Source organism: Elephantulus edwardii, unplaced genomic scaffold (genome assembly GCF_000299155.1).
Source record: "Elephantulus edwardii isolate Elephantulus edwardi_28Jun2011 unplaced genomic scaffold, EleEdw1.0 scaffold00378, whole genome shotgun sequence".
Lineage (NCBI taxonomy): Eukaryota > Metazoa > Chordata > Mammalia > Macroscelidea > Macroscelididae > Elephantulus > Elephantulus edwardii.
In genome coordinates this window covers 264,812-288,150 of record NW_006400128.1, presented here as the reverse complement: position 1 = coordinate 288,150, position 23,339 = coordinate 264,812, and the positions used below count along the sequence as shown (strand labels likewise).

The following is a 23,339-nucleotide window of genomic DNA, read 5'->3' as shown; positions in this document are numbered from 1 at the left end:
GCCTTTGCATAGTCAATGAAACACAGATACACATTTCTCTGGTATTCTCCGCTTTCAGCTAAGATCCCTCTAACATTAGCTACAATATCCCTACTACCACAACCTCTTCTAAACCCAGCCTGGATTTCCAGTAGTTCTCTGCTGAGATGCTGTTCCAGTGTTTTTATATAATCTTCAGTAGAGTCTTGCTTGCATGTGATATCAATGATATTGTTCTATAGTTTCCACACTCTGTTGTGTCACCCTTCTTTGGAATGGGAACAAATATAGATCTCTTCAAGTCAGTTGGCCAAGTGGTTGTTCTCCAGACTTCTTGGCACAACTTGCTGAGCACGTCCAGGGCAGTATCTGTGAGCTGAAATATGTCAAATGGTATACCATCTATTCCTGGGGGCCTTATTTTTTGCTATTTCCTTCAAAGCAGCTTGAACTTCTTCTTTCAACACCATAGGCTCTTGCTCATATGTTGTTTCATTAGTTCATAAACATTGTTTTTTACACCAGATTTTTCCCTTTCCTTTACCCAGCCCTCCCTCCACCCATCAAATTGTGTAACCTCCCCTATCCTCCCTCTTCTGCTTATCTTCCCACCTTGGATTCTCATTTATATTCTAAACTAATAGTCTCATACAATATTTGTCATTATGAGACTGAATTAATTCACTTAGTATAACGCTCTCCAGTCTCTCCCAAGTTAGGTAGTAATTTACAAAGTCATTGATCCTGTGAGCTACATAGTATTCCACTGTATAAATTTACCATATATTCCTAATCTGTTCCACTGTGGTTGGACACTTGGGCTGTTACCATGTTTTTGCTATGGTGAATAATAATGCTATGAACATTGGTGTACAAGTTTCTGTTTGTACCTCAGTTCTCTTTTTCTCAGGGTATATTCCAAGCAGTGGAATAGCTGGGACATAGGGAATTTCTATGCTAAGCTTTTTGAGGAAATAACAAACTGCTTTCTAGAGTGGTTGTACAATTTTACAATCCCACAAACAATGGCTAAGAATTCCTATCTTGCTTGCCACATCCTCTCCAGCATTTATTACTTGCTGCCCTGATAAATTTTCCACTGCTACTGGGGTGAGATGGTATATCATTATGAATTTTTATTTGCATTATACATTATTGCATCATGGCCAGTGATTTTGAGCATGTTTTTTACATGTCTACTGGCCATCTAAATGTTCTCCTCTGTGAAAAGTCTTTCCACATCTCTTGTCCATTTTGTAATTGGATTATTAGTCTTTTTCTTCTGGAGTCCCAGGAGTATTCTGTAATTTTTTGTTATGAGACCCTTGTTTGAGATGGTATTGTCAAATATTTGTTTCCAGTCAGTAGGTTTTCTTTTCACCCTGTTGGAAAAAGTTAGTTTTTGATGAGCACAGAGATTTAATCTTTAGAAGGTCCCATTCATCAATTTTCTTTGCTTCAGATTGTGAATTTCTGGCTGTATATGGCAGTCTCTTTATAACATACCATAAACTAGGACATCTAAGCTTGATCCCACTTTGTCGCTTATGAACTTTACGGTTTGAGGCTTTATTCCCAGGTCTCTAATCCACCTTGAGTTGATTTTTGTATATGGTGTGAGATGTGGATCCTATTTCAGCTTTCTACAGGTAGAGTCCAGTTTAGCCAGCATGATTTGTTGAAGACGTTGTCATTTCCTCATTTGACAGGTTATTTCCTTATCAAATATCAATTGACCATAGATAGATGGGTACATTTCTGGGTTCTCAATTTTGTTCCATTGGTCTATGTGCCTGTCATTGTGCCAGTACCATGCTGCTTTAGTTACTATCACTGTGTAGTAAGTTTTCAGGTAGGGAGTGCTATACCTCCCACTTGATTTTTGGTTTTCAGAAGTGATTTGCTTATTTGTGGGGGTCTCTTTCCTCTCCATATAAACTTGACAATTTCCCTTTCAATCTCCTTGAAAAAGAAATTTGGTATCTGGATTAGGATTGCATTGAATATGTACATTGCGTTTTGTAGGATTGTCATTTTCACAATATTGAGTCTTCCTATCCATGAACAGGGTACATTTGTCCATTTATTTAGGTCTTTTATTGTGTCTCACAAAAATGTTCTGTAGTTTTCTTTTGTGCCTTTAGTTAGGTTCACTCCAAAGTATCCCAATTTGTGGTTGGCTATTGTAAATAGCATTGCTTTCTTTGTTTCCTTCTCTGAGTTCTCTATGTTACTGTAGAGGAACCCCACAGATTTTTTTTTTAAATATTAACCTTGTATCCTGCAACTCTACTAAATTGGTAGCTCAGGCCATGGTCGTTTCAATTACCTGCTATGCATCTGAGAGCTGGACAATGAATAAGCATGACAGAAGAAGTGAAGCCTTTGAAATGTAGTATTGGAAAAGAGTACTGAATATCCCATGGATTGCCAAAAGAACATCCAGTTATGTCTCAGAAAATGTACAGCCAGAGTGATCCTTGGAGGCAAAGATGGAAAAGCTTCATCTCACTTATTCTGAACATGATGCTTGGAGAGGATAGCCCTGGGAAAGAGACAGTATACTTGGAAAGGTGGAAGGTCAGCAAAAGAAAGGAAGACCCTCAATGAGATGAAGTCACACAGTGATTGTAGCAATGGGATCAGGTGTGTCAGATTTGATGAAGATGGCACAGGATAAAACAGATTTCAAGTTTGTTGTTCATAAGGCCGCTGTGAGTTGTACTAGACTCAAGGACTCCTAATAGAAACAAACAGGTGATAGTAGGCAATTGCTATTAATTGTGTGAGGTGTGTTATTATAATTATAAATCAATATGTCCTAAATTTGCTTTAAAATATACTAGTAAGAACATGAAAATAGTCAAAATGTTCAACCCCAACTGAATGGACTGAAAAATTGTGGGACATTCAGACAATGGAATATTATGCAGCACTCAGAAGCAACAATTTTTAAAAATACAGGATTGAAGGTAGACTCATTAACACTCCTGCGTTATGCAGATGACACAACCCTGCTTGCTGAAACTGAGGAGGACCTGAAGCACTTGCTGCAGAAGGTCAAGGATTGCAGCCTTCAATATGGATTGAAGCTCAACATCAAGAAAACAAAGATTCTCACCACTGGGTCAACTGGTAGCACCATAATGGATGATGAAAAGATTGAGATTGCTGACACCTTTCATTTGCTTGCCTCTATAATCAACAGTATTGGTACCAGCAGCCAGGAAATAAAAAGACGAATTACATTGGGAAATTCTGCTGTCAGAGACCTCTCCAAGGTACTGAGGAGCAACAATGTCAGTCTGGAGACTAAGGTGCACCTGATACACTTCATGGTCTTTGAAGTTATTTTCTATGCATCAGAGAGCTGGACAATGACTAGGGATGACAGAAGGAAAGTTGATGCCTTTGAGCTGTGGTAGTGGAGAAGAGTACTGAATATAACATGGACTGCTAGAAGAACAAACAAGTTCACCCTAGAGAGGATGAAGCCAGGCTGCTCCTTGGAGGCAAGGATTCTGAAGCTGTGTCTGACATAGTTTGGACATGTTGCTAGGCAGGATCAATCCTTGGAAAAGGACGTCATGCTTGGGAGGGTGGAGGGACAGCACAGGAGAGGAAGACCCTCGATGAGATGAATTGCTTACATCACTGGGGTAATGGGGATAGGCATGTAGGAGTCAATAAGATTGACAAGGGATAGACCAGGGTTTAGGGCTTCTGTACATAGGGTTTCTATGAGTCGCAGGTAACTCTATGGCACATAACAACAACTTGGGAAAGGCTGGAGAGCATTATGCTGAGTGAACTAATACAGTCTCATAAGGACAAATACTACAGAAGACCAGTATTGTAAAAATAGAAGGATAACTAGTAAAACATGCACAAGAACTCAACTAGAGGAGGGCTGATAATGGGTAGGGGCGAAACCACACAGTTACAGAGTTTGGTAGGGGGGAAGGGAAGAGGGAACAGAAGGACCTGAGCAAAAATACAGGGTAATAATGCGCAAAGTCCAACGGTAATAAATTTTATAAAACATAATGCATGACAAAGATTGTATGAAACACAACGTGAATGAAGATCAGTGTGAAACACAATGTATACAAACGTTGTAAGCAAACGAATAAAAAAATCTTTTTTTAAAAAAATACAAAGACCCTCCAGTAGGTTTTCAAGGCTGTAAATCACACAGGAAATTACTCATCTTTTTCCCCAGTGAACTGCTAGTGGATTTGAACTGTAAGAGAGATACAGCCTTTGGGATAACAATATAATTCCCTATGGACTATGTTACCAGAGCTTCTTTGTATGGCAAAATGTGAAATTGTTGATAGACACCATGCTGGGAAATGTAGAAGGTCAGCAACAAAGAGGAAGATCCTTAATGAGACAGGTTGACACACTGAAGGCAATAAAGGATTTCAGAATCTCAGAAATTTTGAAAATGACACAAGATAGGGCAAGGATCCAATTTGTTGTTCATGGGGTCACTATGAGTTATAGTCAGCCTGATCATATCTAACAACGTATTCTTGCCTTTACTTCTGTGTGCATTTAAAATTTACATGAGAAATTCAAAGAAAGAGAGTAGAAGAACAAAAACAAATACCTCAGGAGGATATTATCTGAGTCAAGGGTGACAACAGTTGCCTCTGTAGCTTGTAGTGAAATTAGCTTTCCAAGTGCCTCTGATGTTTTGTCCTATAAAAGAAAAAGAAACATAATCACAACAGGAAAAAAAGAAAAAGCTTTGATTTTAACTAAAATAAAGACATATTTACACAAAAGACTGCTTTAAAAATGTTCTATTTTAAAATTTTTATTTACTATAATTTATAAAGAAACATTAATAAAAATATAAGAAAAACTATTTTTACACAGGCAAAGGGCAAGAAAGGAAACTCATTTAAGAGGAAATATAATACACGGAAGAAAATGTTTCTCTCTGGTATTAATGTGGGAAATGCAAACAGAAGTAATCCTGAAATATAATTTAATAGCCACTAACTTAGAGAGCTCTGGTGGCTTAGTGGTAAGGAGGTGAGCTGCCAACCCAAAGCATGCAGTTCGAATCCACACCAGCAACTCTTCTGGAGAAAGATGGGCAGTCTCCTTCCATGTAATTTACACACTCTGAAAATCTGTTGTGAGTCAGTTCTAATTTGATAATAAACAACTTAGCAAGGGTTGAGAGCCAGCACAGAAGGCGAAGACTCTAAACAAGATGGACTGACATAGTGACTGTAACAGTCAGTTCGACTATGTCTGAAATGGTCAGAAAGGTCATTATCTATCCATTCTTATCCTATTCTCTTTCCAACATTTAAAAAAGAAAAAGTGAACAGGGGGAAGGGGAAGAGTGGGAGAGGAGATAAAATGTGCACCGATGAATGACTAAATATGTCAGTTCTCTGTAAACTTTCATTAAAAATCACAATTAAAACAAAATTTTACATAAAAAATAAATAGTCAGAATGAGACAAGACAGAACAGCATTCAGATCCACCATTTGTAGTCATGATGAGTCAGAGGTGACACCTAGCTACAACAAAACAACTTAATAAAATTTGAGATTAGGTTCGAAGTTGTTTAATTTGGTGTAAAATTAGTTCATTGATATACTCATTCTGGAACTACAAAATTGTTACAATTTTGTAGAATTTTCCTTACGAAAATTTTTCTCTTTACCCCAGTAGTCACATCCTCTGGAATTTATCCTAAAATACTAGTTCAATACAAGTGACTATTAGACAGAATTTGTTGAAAGCCAGATTATATAAAATTAAAAAATTAAAATTATTTGAGAACAAAACCAGAAAATACAACAAAATTACAGAATATTAATAAGAAATAACAAATAATGGGCAAAGGCCATGTGCTGCTAAGGCCACACTGTGGATTTCTTTGAGTTGCTTAGCTAGGTAGTTGTCTTAAAAATTTCTTAGCATGGTCTGGACTGCTTTCCTGCTAGTAACACTAGAATATGGCCCTGCCACTTAGATCCAGGGCCCCTCGACCTGGAGTCTCCCAGCTCTTCTGCCTGGAAGCACTGGCCCCTCCACCAGAAGGCCTTGGGCTTTCTGCCTCGACACCCCAAATCTGCTGCCTGGAGGTCCTGGATCCACTGCCTAGGGGATCTGGCCCACCCAGTTGGAGGACGACCTGCTGTCTCCCCTCTGAACTCTGGCAGAGACACCAATATCGCAGATAAAGCCATTTCCTCCCCCCTCTCAGAGCTTGAGCTCCCTTGAGCTTCGCACCCTTTGGACCCGCCTAGCTGAAGCACTTACTTGACAAGAGAAGATTGCTAATCCATAAGTCATATCTCTCCCCAGCTGAAGCAAGTCTTCACTAGAGTCAAAAGATCACAGAGAAACTCAGGCACAGTAGCTGCTGTGACCTCCTCTGGAGCAGTGACTTGCTGAGCCAAAGGTTATCAGACAAAGAGCCTGCTAAGGTCTCAGACTTGAAAAACTCTACCACAGAAATGGCACAGAAGATGCCTACACAACCTACACAAACCCAAAACAAGATGTCACTCACAAAAACTGACACAATATCAATGGATTTCCTGAAGTCAGAGGTCTGATGGAACTTTCTGACACAGAATTCAAAAGAAAAATGATTTAATATTTTCAATGGCTAAAAGGCAAACTGGAAGAATTACAGGACTCTGCAAACAAAAACCAAGAGGAACTTTAAAAAAAAACAATCCAAGACAATGAAGATAAAACAAATAAGGCATGAGAGGCTTTGGAAAAACAAGAAACCACAATCTAGAATATGAGGACCAATGTTTTAGATGCTGTCAACATGTTGGAGGGACATATGAGCAGAGTTGAAAAGAAAAAAAACACAAAATCAGTGAAATAGAAGACAATTCTCACCATTGAATGTTAAAAAGCAAAATGAAAAAGAAAGGAAAAAGAAGAAAGTCTAAAAGTAATGTGGAACACCATTAAGAGGAATAACATGTGCATAATCAGAATCGCAGAACAGGAAGACAAAAGTAAAGGTACCAAAAAAGTAGTGAAAGAAAACTTTCCAGGCATAATGAAGAATGTTGTTATTATTGTTTTGTGCCATGGCCTCACCTGTGACTCATAGCAACCTACGTACAACAGCTCTAAACTCTGCTGTAACCCGTGCCAATCTTACCTTTGACACACCTATCCCCATTACCCCAGTCACTGAATCAATCCACCTTATCAAGGGTATTCCTCTCCTGTGCTGTCACTCCACAATCCCAAGCATGATGTCGCTCTCCAAGGACTGATCCTGCCTTGAAACATGTTCAAAGTATGTCAGATGATGCTTCAGAATCCTTGTGTCCAAGGAGCAGCCTGGCATGACTCTCTCCAGGAAGAGTTTGTTCTCCTAGTAATCCATGGTATATTAAACAGATTATCTGGGAGGCTGGGCTCTATGAAGAGATGTGGCATCAGAATTGGAGGTATATTCATCAACAGTCTGCGTTATGCAGATGACAAAATCCTGCTTGCTGAAACTGAGGAAGACCTGAAGCACTTGCTGCAGAAGGTCAAGCACTGCAGCTTTCAATATGGATTGAAGCTCAACATCAAGAAAACAAAGATTCTCGCCACTGGGCCGATTGGTAGCACCATAATGGATGATGAAGAAATTGAGATTGTTGACAGCTTCTGTTTGCTTGCCTCTACAATCAACACTATTGGTACCAGCAACCAGGAAATTAAAAGACGAATTACACTGGGAAATTCTGCTGTCAGAGACCTCTCCAAGGTACTGAGGAGCAACAATGTCAATCTGGAGATTAAGGTGCACCTGATACACTTCATGGTCTTTGAAGTTACTTTCTATGCATCAGAGAGCTGGACAATGACTAGGGACGACAGAAGAAGAGTTGATTCTTTTGAGCTGTGGTGCTGGAGAAGAGTACTGAATATACCATCGACTGCTAGGAATGAAGAATGAGAAAACAGACCCCAAAAGAACAACACCAAGGCATATTATAGTCAAATTAACCAGAACCAAAGATAAAAAGATAATTCTGAAAGATAATCTAGGGAGAGAACAAGTAAGATTAAGTGTCAATGTCTCAGAAGAAACCATGTGAGCAAGACAGTGGAATGACATATATCGGACATTCAAAGAATATGACTGTCAACCAAGAAAACTATACTCCGAAAAACTGTCCATCAATCTGAAGGAGAGATGAAGATATTCTTCAAAAAGCATAACCTAACAGAGTTTGTAAAAGCTAGACCAGACTTGCAGGGAAAAGTGAGTGAAGTCCTCCCTACAGAGATGCCACAGAAAACAGGAAGGACCAAAGTAACCATCAACAACACCAATAAGAAATCATCAAAACTATAGTATTAAAACCTTACTTCTCAATAATTACATTGAATGTAAATGGTTTAAATGCACCACTGAAAAGAAAAAGAGTAGCAGATTAGATAAAAACAAAACAAAACAAAAAACCCATCTCCTACAAGAAGAGGATAAATTAGATGAATGGGACCTTCTCAAAATCAAATCCCTATGCACATCCAAAAAAATTACCAGCAGGGTAAAAAGGGAAGTCACAGACTAAGAAAAAATATTTGGTAATGACATGTCTGATAAGGGACTGATATCTAGAATTTATAGAGTACTCCAGCACCACAAGAAGATAAAGGTAAACAACCCAGGTGCAAAATGGGCAGAGGATATGAACAGACAATTCATAAAGACATTGAGATGGCTAACAAAAACATGAAGAAATGTTCAAAATCCATAGCTCTGAGATGCAAATCAAAACAATATGAGACACCATCTCATTCCAGTAACAATAGCAAAATTCAACAAAGCAGCAAACAACAAATGCTGGTGAGGTTGTGGAGAAACAGGAACCCTTATTCACTGTTGGTGGGCATGTAAAATAGTGCGACCACTATGGAAGGCTGTATGGTGCTTTCTCAAAAAGTTGTAAGTAGACATACCATTGGACCCAGCAATTCCACTCCTGGGAATATATCCTAAAGAAACCAGAACTGCCACCCAAGCAAATATATGCATACCCATGTTTATTTCTGTTTTGTTCACAATAGCAAGCAGTTGGAAACAACCCAAGTGCCCATCAACAAATGAATGGATAGAGAAGTGGTGGTATATTCACACAATGGAGTATTATGCAGCACTGAAAAACAAAGAATTCATGAAATATTATACAAAATGGGTGACGATGGAGTGAAAGACCTCAGTTGCAAAAAGACAAAAACTACATAATGCCATTGTTATAAAACAGGACTGACATGGGGGTTAGGGGGAAACTAAGAAAAGTGGGAATAAATAATGTACATGGTATTGAAACATATGACAGAGAGAACTGCATAAACGGAATATAAAACTAGGTATTATTGGTATGACAAGAGTGCATAATAAGAGCTGCAAAGTAAAGTGGTCGGGGGGGGGGCACTGTATAACAATGAAAGAACTTTTTATCCAAAGGGAAAAAGTAAACTGGGGTGGGGGGACGCAGGGAGGAAAATGTACAATCAATGAATGAAAAATCCAAGTTCTTTATAAACTTACAACAAAATCTCAATTAAAAAAAAACAACCCTATCAACTCCTTAAAAAGATAAATAAGGTAGGAGGCATCTCACTCCCTGATTTCAAATCCTACTAACTGCAGTGGTGCTCAAGACAGCTTGGTACTGGTACAATGGCAGACACATAGATCAGTGGAATAGAATGGAGAATAGAGAAATCAGCCCATCTACCTATGGTCAACTGATTTTTGACAAGGAGATAAAATCAGTCAAGTGGGGAAATGACAGCCTTTTTAACAAATGGTGTTGGCAAAATTGGAAAACTATCTGCAGAAAACTCAAGCAATATCCACACCTCACTCCATACACAAAAACTAACTCAAAGGGGATTATTGACCTAGGACTAAAACCAAGGACTATAAACTTTATTAAAGAAAAGCTTGGAAGAACCCTAGAAGTCCTAATTCACAACATAAACAGTCTAACAAGCATCCTGGAAAATCTACAACCAGGAGAAAATAAAATAGATGAATGGAACCTTCTAGGAATCAAATCCCTATGCATATCCAAAAACATCTCCAACAGGGTAAAAAGGGAAGCCACAGACTGGGAAAAATATTTGGTACTGACATGTCAGACAAGGGACTTATATCTAGAATTTATAAAATGCTCAAGCACCACAACAAGATAAAGGTAAATAACCCAATTGGAAAATGGGCACAGGATACAAACAGACACTTCACCAAAGACATTCAGATGGCATACAAACACATGATGAAATGTTCAAAATCCCTATCTCTAAGAGAGAGACAAATTAAAACGACTATGAGACATCATCTCACCCCAGTAAGAATAGCAAAATTTAACAGAACAGCAAACAGCAAATGCTTGAGAAGTTGTGGAGAAACTGGAACCCTTATTCACTGTTGGTAGGAGTGTAAAATGATGCAACCACTTTGGAAAGCTGCATGGTGCTTTCTCAAAAGGTTGCAAATAGAAATACCATTTGACCCAGCAATTCCACTTCTGGGAATATACCCTAATATAACATAACAGTTACCCAAGCAGATACATGGACACCCATGTTTATTGTCACTTTGTTCACAATAGCAAAGAGCTGGAAACAACCTAAGTGCCCATCAACAAATGAATGGATAGAGAAGCTCTGGTATATTCATGCAATAGAATACTATGCAGCACTGAAAAAGAAGGAACTAATGAAATATTTTATGCTAATGGATGCCCCTAGATGACCTTATGCTGAGTGAAACATCTCAGTCACAAAAGGGCAATTATTGCATAGGGCCACTAATGTAAAACAGTATTGACACTGGGGTTGAGGGAAGACAGAGTAGAAGGGGAGGAATGATGTATAGTGTATTGCAAAAGATGAGGGAGAGAACTGTTTAAAAGGGATATACGATTAGGTATTAGTGTCATGTCAGAAGTCCAGAATGAAGGCTGCACAGTGCAGTGGACTTGGGGGGAGGGATTGCAAAGCAATGAAAGTCTTTCTTTTACTTATCAAGAGAAAAGTGGATTGGGGGAGGGGTGGGCAGGAAGAAAAGTGCAACATGAATGACTGGAAACCTTAAGTCTCATTAGAGACTTTCATTAAAATTAATTTATTTTAAAAAACCCCCATCAATATGCTGTCTACAAGAGACACACCTGAATAGTGAAGATAAAGAAGGACTAAAAATAAAAGGGTGTGGGAGGAAAATATACCAAGCAAAAGGCAACCAGAAAAAAGCAGAAGTATTGATATTAATCTCTGATTAAATATATTTCAATGCAAAAATGATCAAAAAGTATCCACTCTACATATATATTTGGGGCTAGGGGGGTGGGGTTTGGGGAGGTGCGGGGGGGGGATTGTGTACCAATGTGGGAGTTTTTCTTTTGCTTTTCAAGGAGAGGAGCAAATGGGGGGGGGGGGGGAGGGGTTTGTGCGGGGAGAGGGGTGCAACAATGAATGAATGGAATCCCAAAATCTCTGTAGATGTTCATTGAAATGAAAATAAACAACCTAAATTTAAAAAAAAAGAATTATTTCAAAGTAAAATCTCCAGAAAAATGTCAAAAGGATGAGCTGCACTTTCATTTTTTTCTATTTAAGGCATTAAAGTAGATATACATTCCTCAACAAGAAAAAAAAAAGAAATAAATTAAAAAACAAACAAACAAAAAACCCAACATGCAGTGTTCTCTTATTGTGGTCAACCAACTATGTCTTTGTTGGTGTACATGTTTCTCATGAGCACAATAAAGTGTTCTGGGATTACCATTTTTGTAATGTCATCCATCATTTGTTGTTATCCACATATGTAATGCCTTCGCACAGTCAATAAAACATAAATAAACAACAACAAAAAAAATGATCAAAAAGGACAAGGATGGTCACTATCTAATGCTTAAAGGGTCAAGAGAACAAGAGGACATAACCATAATAAGTATTTATGCATCAAATGATAGAGCTGAAAAATATACAAAGCAAACAGTAACAGACCTGAAAAAAGTAGAAAACACCACTATAGTAGTAGGAGACTTCAATATACCACTCTCAAGAAAAGATAGAACTACCAGAAAGAAACCCAAGAATTAAACCACACAATAAACCAATTCAATCGCATAGACATATACAGGCTAATGCACCCCCCAAAAAATACAGAATACCATCTTCTATAATGTGCATGGAATATTCTCCAGAATAGATCACATTTTAGGTCACAAGGCAAGCATCAATAAATTCAAAAGCATAGAAATAATACAAAGCATCATCTTAGACCACAATGCTACAGAATTAGAAATTAATAACAAGATGATAAGGGAGAAAAAACCATACATTTGGAAGTTGAACATCACCTTGCTTGAACATGAGTGGGTACTAGAAGAAATAAAAAATAAAATTAAAACGTTTCTTGAAACAAATGACAATGAAAACACCACTTATCAAAACCTCTGGGAAACAGCCAAAGCAGTAATCAGAGGTCAATTTATAGCAAGAGGCAAACACATCAAAAGAAAAGAAAAAAAATTATAATTGATTCTCTAATCCAACATCTCTAACAAATTGACAAAGTATAGCAAGAAAATGTGACACCCTCTAAAAAACCTGAAGTTTTACAACCAGGAGAGAATAAAACAGATGAATGGAAACTTCCAATAATAAAAAGCTTATGCACATCAAAAAACTTCCCCAACAGGGTAAAGACAAAAGCCACTGACTGGGAAAAAATATTTGGTAATGACATGTCTCATGTGGGGCTTATATCTAGAATTTATAGAATACTCCAACACCAAAACAAGATGAAGATAAACAACCCAATCACAAAATGGGCACAGGACATGGACAGATTCTTTACCAAAGAACACATTCAGATGGAGAACAAACACACATGAAGAAATGTTCAAAATCCCTACCTCTAAGAGAGATACAAATAAAAAAAAACTATGAGATATCATCTCACCCCAGTGACAATAGCAAAGTTTAACAGAGCAGCAAACAACATATGCTGGCAAGCTTGTGGAGAAATTGGAACCTTTATTCATTGTTGGTGGGAGTGAAAATAGTACAACCACTATGGAAGGCAGCATGGCACTTTCTCAAAAAGTTGGAAATAGAAATACCATTTGACCCAGCAATTGCATTACTGGGAATATACCCTAAAGAAACCAGAACTGCCACCCAAACAGATATATGCACACTCATATTTATTGCTGTGCTGTTCACAATAGCAAAGAGATGGAAGTAATCCAAGTGCCATCAACAAATAAATGGACAGAGAAGTTGTGGAAAAGAACTGTTTAAAAGAAATATATGATTAGGCATTATCTGCACGACAACAGCCCAGAATAAAAGATGCATAGCAAAGTGGACTGGGGGAAGGAAATTGTGCAACAGTAAATACATTTTTTAAAGAGAAAAATGAACTGGGGTGATATGTGCAAAATGTGCAACAATGAATGAATGTAAGAGTTGACTGGCACTGGGGACTGGTTTGGAAGTGGCTACTGAGAAGGGAGAGAGCTGCTGGGCAGAGAGGTGTTCCCAATGTCTGTTACTTTCAATTTGGAACTTGATCCCATTGTTTTTAAAGCCCTTGCTTTTTATATTTAAAGAGTAAGGATTCTGCTGAAAAACTGAAAGCTCTACTTGACGACTCTTTGGCTCGGGGCATTGATTCCAGTTACCGTCCATCTCCAAAAGATGTCGAGCCACCCAAAATTTCAAGCACAAAAAAGTATTTCCATTAACACATCTTTTAGTCTTCTTCTGATAATAATAATGGCAAGGTCCTCGCAATACAAATGGTGAAGAAGGAAGCTGAAGAGAGACTTGATGATAAAATAAAATCTGACATAAGTGAAGAAGTTAATGCACCAAAAAACCCACGTCTGGAGAAACCAGAAACATGTTCTCCCATTACTGTCAAAGTGAGCAAGGATTTAACAATGGCTTACCTTTCTTGCTTAAAGGTGACTAGTGCTGATTATTTTGCCATGGAGATGGGACTGGCCTATGTTATATGCAAGCAAATGACATTGACTATTAGAATGTCAAGAGTGCCATAATCTCTATCACCAAGATTGCCACAAACCCCAAGTGACAGATAAGGAAGTGAAGGACCCTCGCCTGGTGTGGTGTTGTGCACGGTGTACCAGACAAATGAAAAGAATGGCTCAAGAAACTCAGAAGTCAGCACAGAAACTAGCCCCCACAGTTTCTGTAGTTCTAGCTGCCAAAGATCCATTGGTTAAGAAACCAGAAACTAAACCAAAACAAAAGACAGTATTTCTGGCACTCAAGAGATCAGAAGTCAAGGCATCCACAGTTATTTCAGGGAATTCTTCTAATACCAGTGTTTTCTCTTTGGTAACTAGTGGCCTAATAGGATGGGCAACTTTTGCAGCCAAGATCTCCTCTGCTGGTCCATCAACAGCAAAATTGAATTCAACAACACAGACCAAAAGTGGGAAACCTACTACCTCATTAACTAATCAGAAGCCTGTGTGTTTGGCTGATCTGGTGACATCATCCAAAGATGAAATACCTTCCAAAATAGATTCCAGCAATAGTACCATGCCCACTGTACCACTGAAACCACTTCCACCTCTAACCTTAGGCAAAACAGGCCTTAGTTGCTCAGATAGTTGCGATAATGTTAGCAAAGTTGGTCTTCCTAGTCCAAGAAGTTTCATTCCAGGAAGCAGCAGACAAATGAGTGGGAATGGGAATTGCAAAATATCAGTGCCTAGTAGAAATATCACCAGAAAAAGCACAAAGAAGTCAAGCAGCTCTTCTTCAGCATCCCTTAAAGATCCAACATCACAAGAATCGCAGCTCAATGCTATGAAGTGATAACAAATGGTTAAGAAGAAAGTGGCTCAAAAAAACTCAAGTAGTAATGTGGCCAAAGAGGTTTTATCTCAAGTTAACTCTCACCTAAAGATGAAGATCTTATTAGGAAAAAAACGGTAATAGATTATAATTTAATAAAAATCTTCATAATAAAAAATTAATGAATGGAAATTCAGGTTTTGTGTAAACGTGCATTAAAATCACAATAAAAATTATATTAAAAAAGAAATATCAAATAATGATCTACACTAAGAAAGGCAAAATGTTATGGTATTAAAAAGAAAAAGAATAAAAAAAATTAAAAAAATTTAAAAAAAGAAAAAGAATGTGTTGAATGTTTGCAACTCTATAAAATATAAAGATATATAGAACAGGAGTAGAAAAAGAATTCAAATTACAGCATAAGATTGTGGTTGAATTTTTTCTATCATTATTTTAAATCAAAATAAATTTTAAATCCCAAAAATAATATTAAATACATTTTTAAAAAATAAGTCGTCAGGTGAAATTTTTCTATTAAAAATGTGATATGGGATAAATTACGGGTATTTTCTAATATTTTTCTCACTTAAATATAATCATATTTCACTTTCTGTAAGTTTGGTAAATTAAAGTAATATTTATTTAAAAAAGGTACTTTCAGCAAATGGATAACTGCAAAAATCAATGTTATTTTCCCAATAATTGTTCTAGTAATTATTATGGTCCTCTTATCTTTCCAAGATTTAATTAACTGTCATCTTTCATACTTTACCTTTGCTACATGTTCCAGCCACCGACCTAGTGCAATAAACACAAATAACATAGGAGGTGTGTCAAAAAAAGTAAGAGGGTTCACGGTGGCTTTTTCATACATTGCAATAGTAAGAGTAATCAAAGAGTAGACAAATGCAATAGTTGTTGCTAACACAATCAGTACATCCATATTCGCAGTCTTATGCTTCAGTGCTTTATAAGCTTGAATGTAGAAGTACCAGCCTCCAAAAAACTGTAATACAGAAACAATAATCACTGAGATCTTTTTAAATTGGTAGAATTCACATATATATTTCAATAAGTGTGGAAAATATCTGTATTAACTTTAGCAATTGATAAACATTAAGACAAGATTTTTAGCCAAACCAATACTGTTCTCTAAAGTTGTATGTGTAGGTAAAAGTAAGTATTCCAACTGTTATTGTTGTTATGCGCTATTGAGTCGCTTGTGACTCACAGCGACCCTATGTACAAGACCCCTAAACGCTACTCAATCCTGTGCCAAACTCCCCATCTCCAACACTCATTCCCACCACCCCAATCACAGAATCAATCCATCTCATTGACGGTCTTCCTCTCCTGCGCCGTCCCTCCACTCTCCCAAACATGATGTCCCTTCTCCAAGGACCAGTCCCTCCTCTTCTGAGCTCTTTGAGGGCTGTTCACCATGATCCCATGGATATTTCATAATACAAAGAATGTCAGACAGGTCTTTTATCAATGTTAGCAAAACCAAAACCAGGCAAAATATTATTGTTTTGACAAGGATTTTCTATATAAAACTCACCTCCCTTTTTCCAAAACGCAATCTAAGTGGTACATATCATACTCAGTCTGCTAGCTGTTATTGTTGGTAAACATAATGAAAAAGCTTATTTTTCTTCAGCATAGAAAAATGGTTTTTAAATTGCATATTATAAGGATTAGTTAAAATAATAGATTTAGCAAAGCCACATGGAGATCTCCAAGGAACCAAGAAACAAACTAAAGAAACAAGAGCCTTCCCTAGAGTCAACAAAGAGACAACTTTCCTTTATACCTGATGCCCTGGATTCAGACTTCTAATTTCCTAAAGTGTGGGGAAATAAATGTTATGGGGGAAAGTTCCAAAGAAGACAAGTTCTATAAACTAATACATAATAGTAGTTATAAATACCAACGCTAAAATTCTTGAAACTTTGTTCCTTGCTTTGTCATTAAACAATGTACTTGGGGTTAAATGGAATCTACTATTAATTTTTTGGAAGCAGGAGTGGCATCCACTTCCTAAACAATATGCCTCTGGAAACTCTATGAACTTCGATAAATGTCAAGAGTTGTAGAGGGGCTTCAGGCCTTTTGTTCATAGGGTCACAATGAGTCATGCTCAATTCGAAGGCAATCAACAACATTAATTTTAAAATAACTCTTCAGTTTAATATTCTTTTTGCAAAATATCTAGCAAAAATAAGCAGATCTGTCTTACAGTTGAAAACAACCTTGCCTGACACATTTTTGCTACTTTCATTATTACACACACATTATTAACAAACATATACATATATTTGCTTACTAATGTTTAACTTGCCTGTACAGGTACACAGAATAAAAAGGAAAGCAAATTCATAACTGACAAGCCAGGCAGGATCTGGTGTTCCAAAAACATAGACGAATGAATTGTGATCATTTCCTCATGACTCGTGTTCTGATAATAGTGAAGAGCTGCAAGGTGGTGGTCCATAACCATCATATATGTCATTAGTCCCATTACAGGAATACAAAAAAAAAGGCTCACTAGAAAAGAACGCCTCCATCTAATATAGAAAAAAATAAGAGAAAAATCCTTTTACTAAGTACCTAACGGTTTAAGACCCTGTAATACAGAAAAATCCACATTTTCAATTTGACATTCTAAGTAGATGTTAAATTTTTAAAAAGTCAAAATATGTTTTTTAAAAATTCAGATTGCCAGTATTTTATTAGGGAGCACAAGTGGCTTAGTGGTAAGGAGTTGCATTGTCAACTCAAAGGCAGGCAATTTAAATCCACAAGCTGCTTCATGGAAGAAGGACAGACAATCTCTCATGTGATTTACTGCTTCTGAAAACCCACTGGAGAGTAAGCTATGAGTTGGTTCTAATTTGACAGTACATTACAAGTATTTTATTGAGAAATCTTCATTAGGAAGATTAGTCTGTAGTTTTCTTTGGGTATCTTTCTCTGGCTTTATTAATCAGGATAATATTTGCACAGCAGGTTGTTATTGTTGTTAGGTGCTGTCAAGCAGAGTACAACTCAGAGTGACCTTATGTACAGTGAATCTGAACCCCACCCTATTGTGTGCCATCTTCACACTTCCTAACAAACTAGAGCCCACTGCAGCAGTCACCATGTCAATCCAACTGTTTCAGGGTCTTTCTTTCCTTCTCCAGCCCTCCATCCTTCCAAGCATCATGTCCCTCCTTCAACGAACAGCCCCTCCTAGCAACATGCCCAAACTATGAGAGGCAAAGTCTCATCATCTTTGCCTCCAAAGAGCACTCCAGCTGCACCCTCTCTAAGATATATTTGTTTGTTCCTTTGACAGTCCATGGGATGTTTAGTGCTCTTTTCCAACACCACATCTCAAAGGCATCAAGTCTTCTTCTGTCATCCCTATTCACTGTCCAGCTCTCAGATGCTTAACAAGTGGTCAGAAAGACCATGGCCTGAATGAGATGCACCTAAGGCCTCAAACCTGCATCATTACTCTTCAATAATTTGGAGAGGTTCCTAACTGCACACTTGCCAGGGCAATGTGTCTCCCTATTTCCTGACTGCTGGTACCAAGGGTGTTAATTGCGGATCCAAGTAAGAAGAAGGTATTGACAGTAGTATGTCCTTGTCTCCTTTTTTATTTTTTTAAGTCTGAATAGAACTGACAATACTTTTGTAAATGTTTGATATAATTCTCAAATGAAGTAATTTAGTCCAAGAATTTTCTTTTTTGGGAAGTTTTCCTTTAAACATATATATAAATGCATATAGAAAATGGAATGCTTATGGCTTAGTGGTAAGGAGTTGCACTACCAACTGAAAGACACATGGTACAAATTTGCCAACTTCTCCATCGGAGAAAGATGAGGTATTTCTGCCTGTGTGATGTACTGCCTCTAAGAACACAATAGAGAGTCAGCTATGGGTCGGTCTGACTTGGCAATACATAACAACAACTATATATATACATATTTGTTATTGTTAATTGCCTTCAAGTCGAACTCAAGCATGACATGTCAAGCACAACTCATAACAACCCTATGAACAAAAGGCTTGAAGACCCTCTACAACTATAAACATTTATCTAAGTTCACAGAGTTTCCGGAGGCATGCTATTTAGAAAGTGGATGCCACTCCTGCTTTCAAACTTGTATGAGATAGATGATAGATAGATAGATAGATAGATAGATAGATAGATAGATATAGATAGACATAGACATAGATATATTAAAATGTTTTTTAAATTGTTTAAGCTATACAAAACACAACATATACCAATTCAAGCATTTCCACACATACTATCTAGTGCCATTGATTACATTGAGTTGTGTAACATTTTCATACTCCTTTCTTCAGTCGTTCCTTCCTCATTAACAAATTCACTTCCTCGGGGGTTCCTATATAATATTTCAAGTTGTTATTGCAAATTTGACACCTATAAATAGGTTTTTAAGGAGCATAGGTTTGGCGAGCTCTGGTGGCCTAGTGGAAAGAAGCTGCAACTACAGTCTCAGAGGTGCATGGTTCAAATCCACCAGATGCTCTGCTGGAGAAGGAGGAACAATCTCCTCCTGTACCAGTCAGATCTGATTTGACGGTACACACAAAAAATAATGAAATAAAATAATTTTTTTAAAAAGGAGAAAAAGGAGTATAGGTTTAAAAAATACTATATGTTTAAAGTAAACTTTTTACCCATTAAGCTAAACTATAACCTGGTCTGCATACTTCAGGAACATTTTTGGTTTAAAGTTTAATGATTATCTCAAGACAAGATTTTATTCTGTTCAGCTTTTACCTCCCTTTTGATAGCATTTAGCAGTCAAGAACACAAGCAACATATTGCAATGGGTAATTCAGCTTCTAAAGGATTTCTCTAAAGTGCTAAAGACTAAAGTGCACATGACATGACTCAACCCTTGGTCTTTGCAATTGCTTCATATGTATGTGAAAAGTTGATAAATAAAACATGGAGCTCAAAGAATTGATGCCTTTGAATTGTGGTGTTGGTGATGAATGTCTCAGAGATTATCAAAAGAACAAGCAAATACGTCTTGGAATAAGTGCAGTCAGACTACCCCTTAGAAGCAAGAAGGGTGTGTCTTTATCTCACATACTTTGCGAGGATGTTATCAGAGTCCAGCCGTTGGGAAAGGACATTATGCTTGGAAAGGTATAGGGCCAGAAGACAAAAAGGAAGAGACTCAAAGAAAGGGATTGACATAGCAACTGCAACAAGAGATTGTGATGGTGGTACAGTAGCAAACAGGGTTTCATTTAGCTGTACACAGAGTCAGTATGAGTCAAAGTCAACACAACAAAAACATAGTATCTTTAATAAATAATTGTTGTTTTTATGTGCCATCAAGTTGCCTGCACCCTATAATGACACTTTGTACAGCACCTCTGAACAATGCCCTGTTCTGAGCCAGTCTCACTAATTCTGATACACCAACCTCCACTGCCCCAATCTCTGTATCAATCCTTCTCAACCAGGGTCTTCCTCTCCTGTGCTGTCCCTCCACCCTTCCAAGCATGATGTGCAAGGACTGGTCTTTCCTGGCCAGGTGCCCAAAGTACATGAGACAGAGCTTCAAAATCCTAGCCTCCAAGGAGAAACTTGGTTTCACCATCTCCACGACAGACCTATTCATTTTCTTGGCAGTCCATGGTATGTTCAAGACTCTTCTCCACCACAATTTGAAGGCATTGATTGATTCTTCTTCTGTCATCCTTAGTCATTGTCCAACTCTTTGAAGCATAATAAGTAATTGCAAAGACCATGGCCTGGATCAGGCACACCTAAGTCTCTAGACTGACATCATTGCTTTTCAGTACTCTGGAGAGGTCGCTGACAGCAGATTTTCCCAGTGAAATTTGTATTTTGATTTACTGACTGCTGATGTTAAGACTGTTGAGTGTGGAGCAGAGCAAGCTGTAATTGTTAAAAACCTCATCTCTTCTCCATTTAAAATGTTCATCAATAATTTTCATTACATATTCATTCTTTTGAGGTTATAGCGCTAGGGATATTATTGTTGATGTCAGATGGATCATCGTTGAAATTAAGTAGTATCACAAGAATGTCTATTTGTGCTTTATTGACTATGGAAAGGTGTTTGACTGGATCATGACAAGTTGTGGTTGACATTGGGAAGAATGGGAATTCCAGAGCACTTGATTGTGCTCAGCAAATTATCCGAGAAGCTGGACTCTATGAAGAAGAATGTGATCTCAGGATTGGAGGGAGACTTATCAATAATCTGCGTTACACAGATGACACAACCTTACTTGCTTAAAGTGAAGAGGACTTGAAGCACTTGTTGCAGAAGATCAAGGAATGCAGCCTTAAGTATGGATTACCTCTCAATATCAAGAAAACGAAGATTCTTAGCACTGGACCGAAAAGCAGTATCATGATGAATGGAGAGGAGACTGAAACTGTCATAGCTTCATCGTGCTTCGATCCACAATTAACACCCTTAGTACAAGCAGTCAGGAAATAAGGAGACACAGTGCACTGGGAAAATCTGCAGTTAGAGACCTTTCCAAATTATTGAGGAATACTGATGACAGCTTGAAGACTAAGGTGTGTCTGATTCAGGCGATAGTCTTTCCAATTACTAGCTATGCATCCGAGACCTGGACAATGAATAATAATGACTGAAAAAGAATTGACACCTTTGAGCTGTGGTGTTGAAGAAGAGCACCGAACATCCCATGGATGGCCAACAGAATGAACAGATATGTCTTGAAGATGAAACAGTGCAGCCAGAGTGCTCTTTGGAGACAAGAATGATGAGGCTTTGCCTCACCTACTTTGGACATGTTGCTAGAAGGTGCTATTCCTTGGAAAGGGACAAAGGGTGAAAGGTTGGTGAGGGAGAGGGAGATCATCAACCAAGTATACTGACACGATGACTGCTGCAATGGGTTTTGTGTGTCAGGAAGTGTGAGGATGGCAGGGGACAGAAAAGGGTTCAGATCGTTTGTTCACTGGCTTGCTATAAGTCATGCTCGAATTGATAGCACCTAACAACAACACTCAATCTTGTCACTTGCTAGGGGTCTGTTGAGAGTCACTATTTCTTCTTAAATCAATGGAGGTAGTTATGGTGTCATGTGTTTATTGTTCAAAATGGCTTTCATAAACATTGGCTCTGAATTCCACATGACTAGGTGGAAACATGAAATATCGTGAACTTCAGAAATTCATCATTATTTGGTCAGTTTCCCCTCCCCACAAGTTTAAACAGAGTATGTTTAGCACCAGAAGATGGAAATTTCACTAAGCAGTAGAGATTGTAGGGCCATCATCCTTCAGGGCCAGAGATTGCTATGCCTGTCAGACCAGGATCTACAGGAGAGTGATAGCAGCCTTAACAAAGAACCAAAGACCAACATGAGACAAAGGTAACTTGAGACTGCTGTCCCATAGGACCAGAGGAAGGATCCTTCACTCAAGCTTGCTAGAGAACTGAGGGGAAATGTCATAACTGGCAGGACTACAGGCACTTTCTAACATTGATCTAAGTTACGAGGATGAAGGTCAAAGGGTTGTAAGTATGCTTGAGAAACTGCCTAAATTATATCCTGTTGTCAACCTAAATTGTAACCTATTATTTTCCCTAGTAAACCCCATAATCATATGGTTCTGTGGGATCTGTATGGCCAATGTAATGGATCTAGGATCCACCAAGAAAGCGGTACGATTGTTGCTGGAATTAGTAGAAGTACGGTGGGCACATGGAAATGAATTCTGACCTTCTGAGAATTGATTTTGTATTGTGAATTTTGCTGATGGGGACTGCTTCCCATAACAAAATTAACACAGGTCAGATATGGTCATCCTCATGCCACCTACATTCTTTTTACAATAGTTTATGGGTTCCAAAAATTTTTCCATTTGCTCTAAACTATCTAATTTGCAGAATGAAATTTTATATACTTGCAACTGAAAATAACTCCTATAATTCTTTTTTATTCTGTAGCATCAGTGTAATGTTTCCGTGTGTGTGTGTGTGTGTGTACCATCAAATCAGATCTGACTGGTACAGGAGGAGATTGTCCCTCCTTTTCCCGGCAAAGCATCTGGTGGATTCGAACCGTGTGCCTCTGGGATTGTAGGTGCAGCTCCTTGCAAATAGGCCACCAGAGCTCCCAATGTTTCCATTTTTATTTCTATTTTTTTAATGTGTTTTAATATTTTTCTTCGTCAGACTAACTAAATGGCTTTAGATTTCACTGATCTTTTTTTAAAAAACACAAACTGTTTTATTGACTATACTTTTTGCATATTTTCTATTTAATTTATTTCTGTCCCAACTTTTTAAATTTCCTTTCTTCGGTTACGTATAGGCTTATTTTGCACTTTCGTTTCTAGTTCTTCAGATTATAGAGTTAAGTTACTGATTTGAGCTGTTTCTTCTTTTATATATCAAAAGACTTATTAGTATATAATATGTTAAAATAATTAACATATTAATA

General features: G+C 37.7%; 1 protein-coding gene and 1 pseudogene across 1 annotated transcript in view; one reads left to right on the top strand and one right to left on the bottom strand.

The window, feature by feature from the left end:
• ATP7A (ATPase, Cu++ transporting, alpha polypeptide) overlaps nucleotides 1-23,339 on the bottom strand; it is a 342,426-nt gene that overhangs the window by 190,336 nt on the left and 128,751 nt on the right. The window contains exons 8-10 of the mRNA XM_006902187.1: nucleotides 17,185-17,410; nucleotides 15,616-15,849; nucleotides 4,595-4,686 (exon numbers count right to left, since the gene is read on the bottom strand). Of these exons, the coding sequence (XP_006902249.1) occupies nucleotides 4,595-4,686; nucleotides 15,616-15,849; nucleotides 17,185-17,410 (552 nt within the window). The remainder of the gene's footprint in view (nucleotides 1-4,594; nucleotides 4,687-15,615; nucleotides 15,850-17,184; nucleotides 17,411-23,339) is intronic.
• LOC102859559 lies at nucleotides 13,554-14,981 on the top strand (annotated as a pseudogene).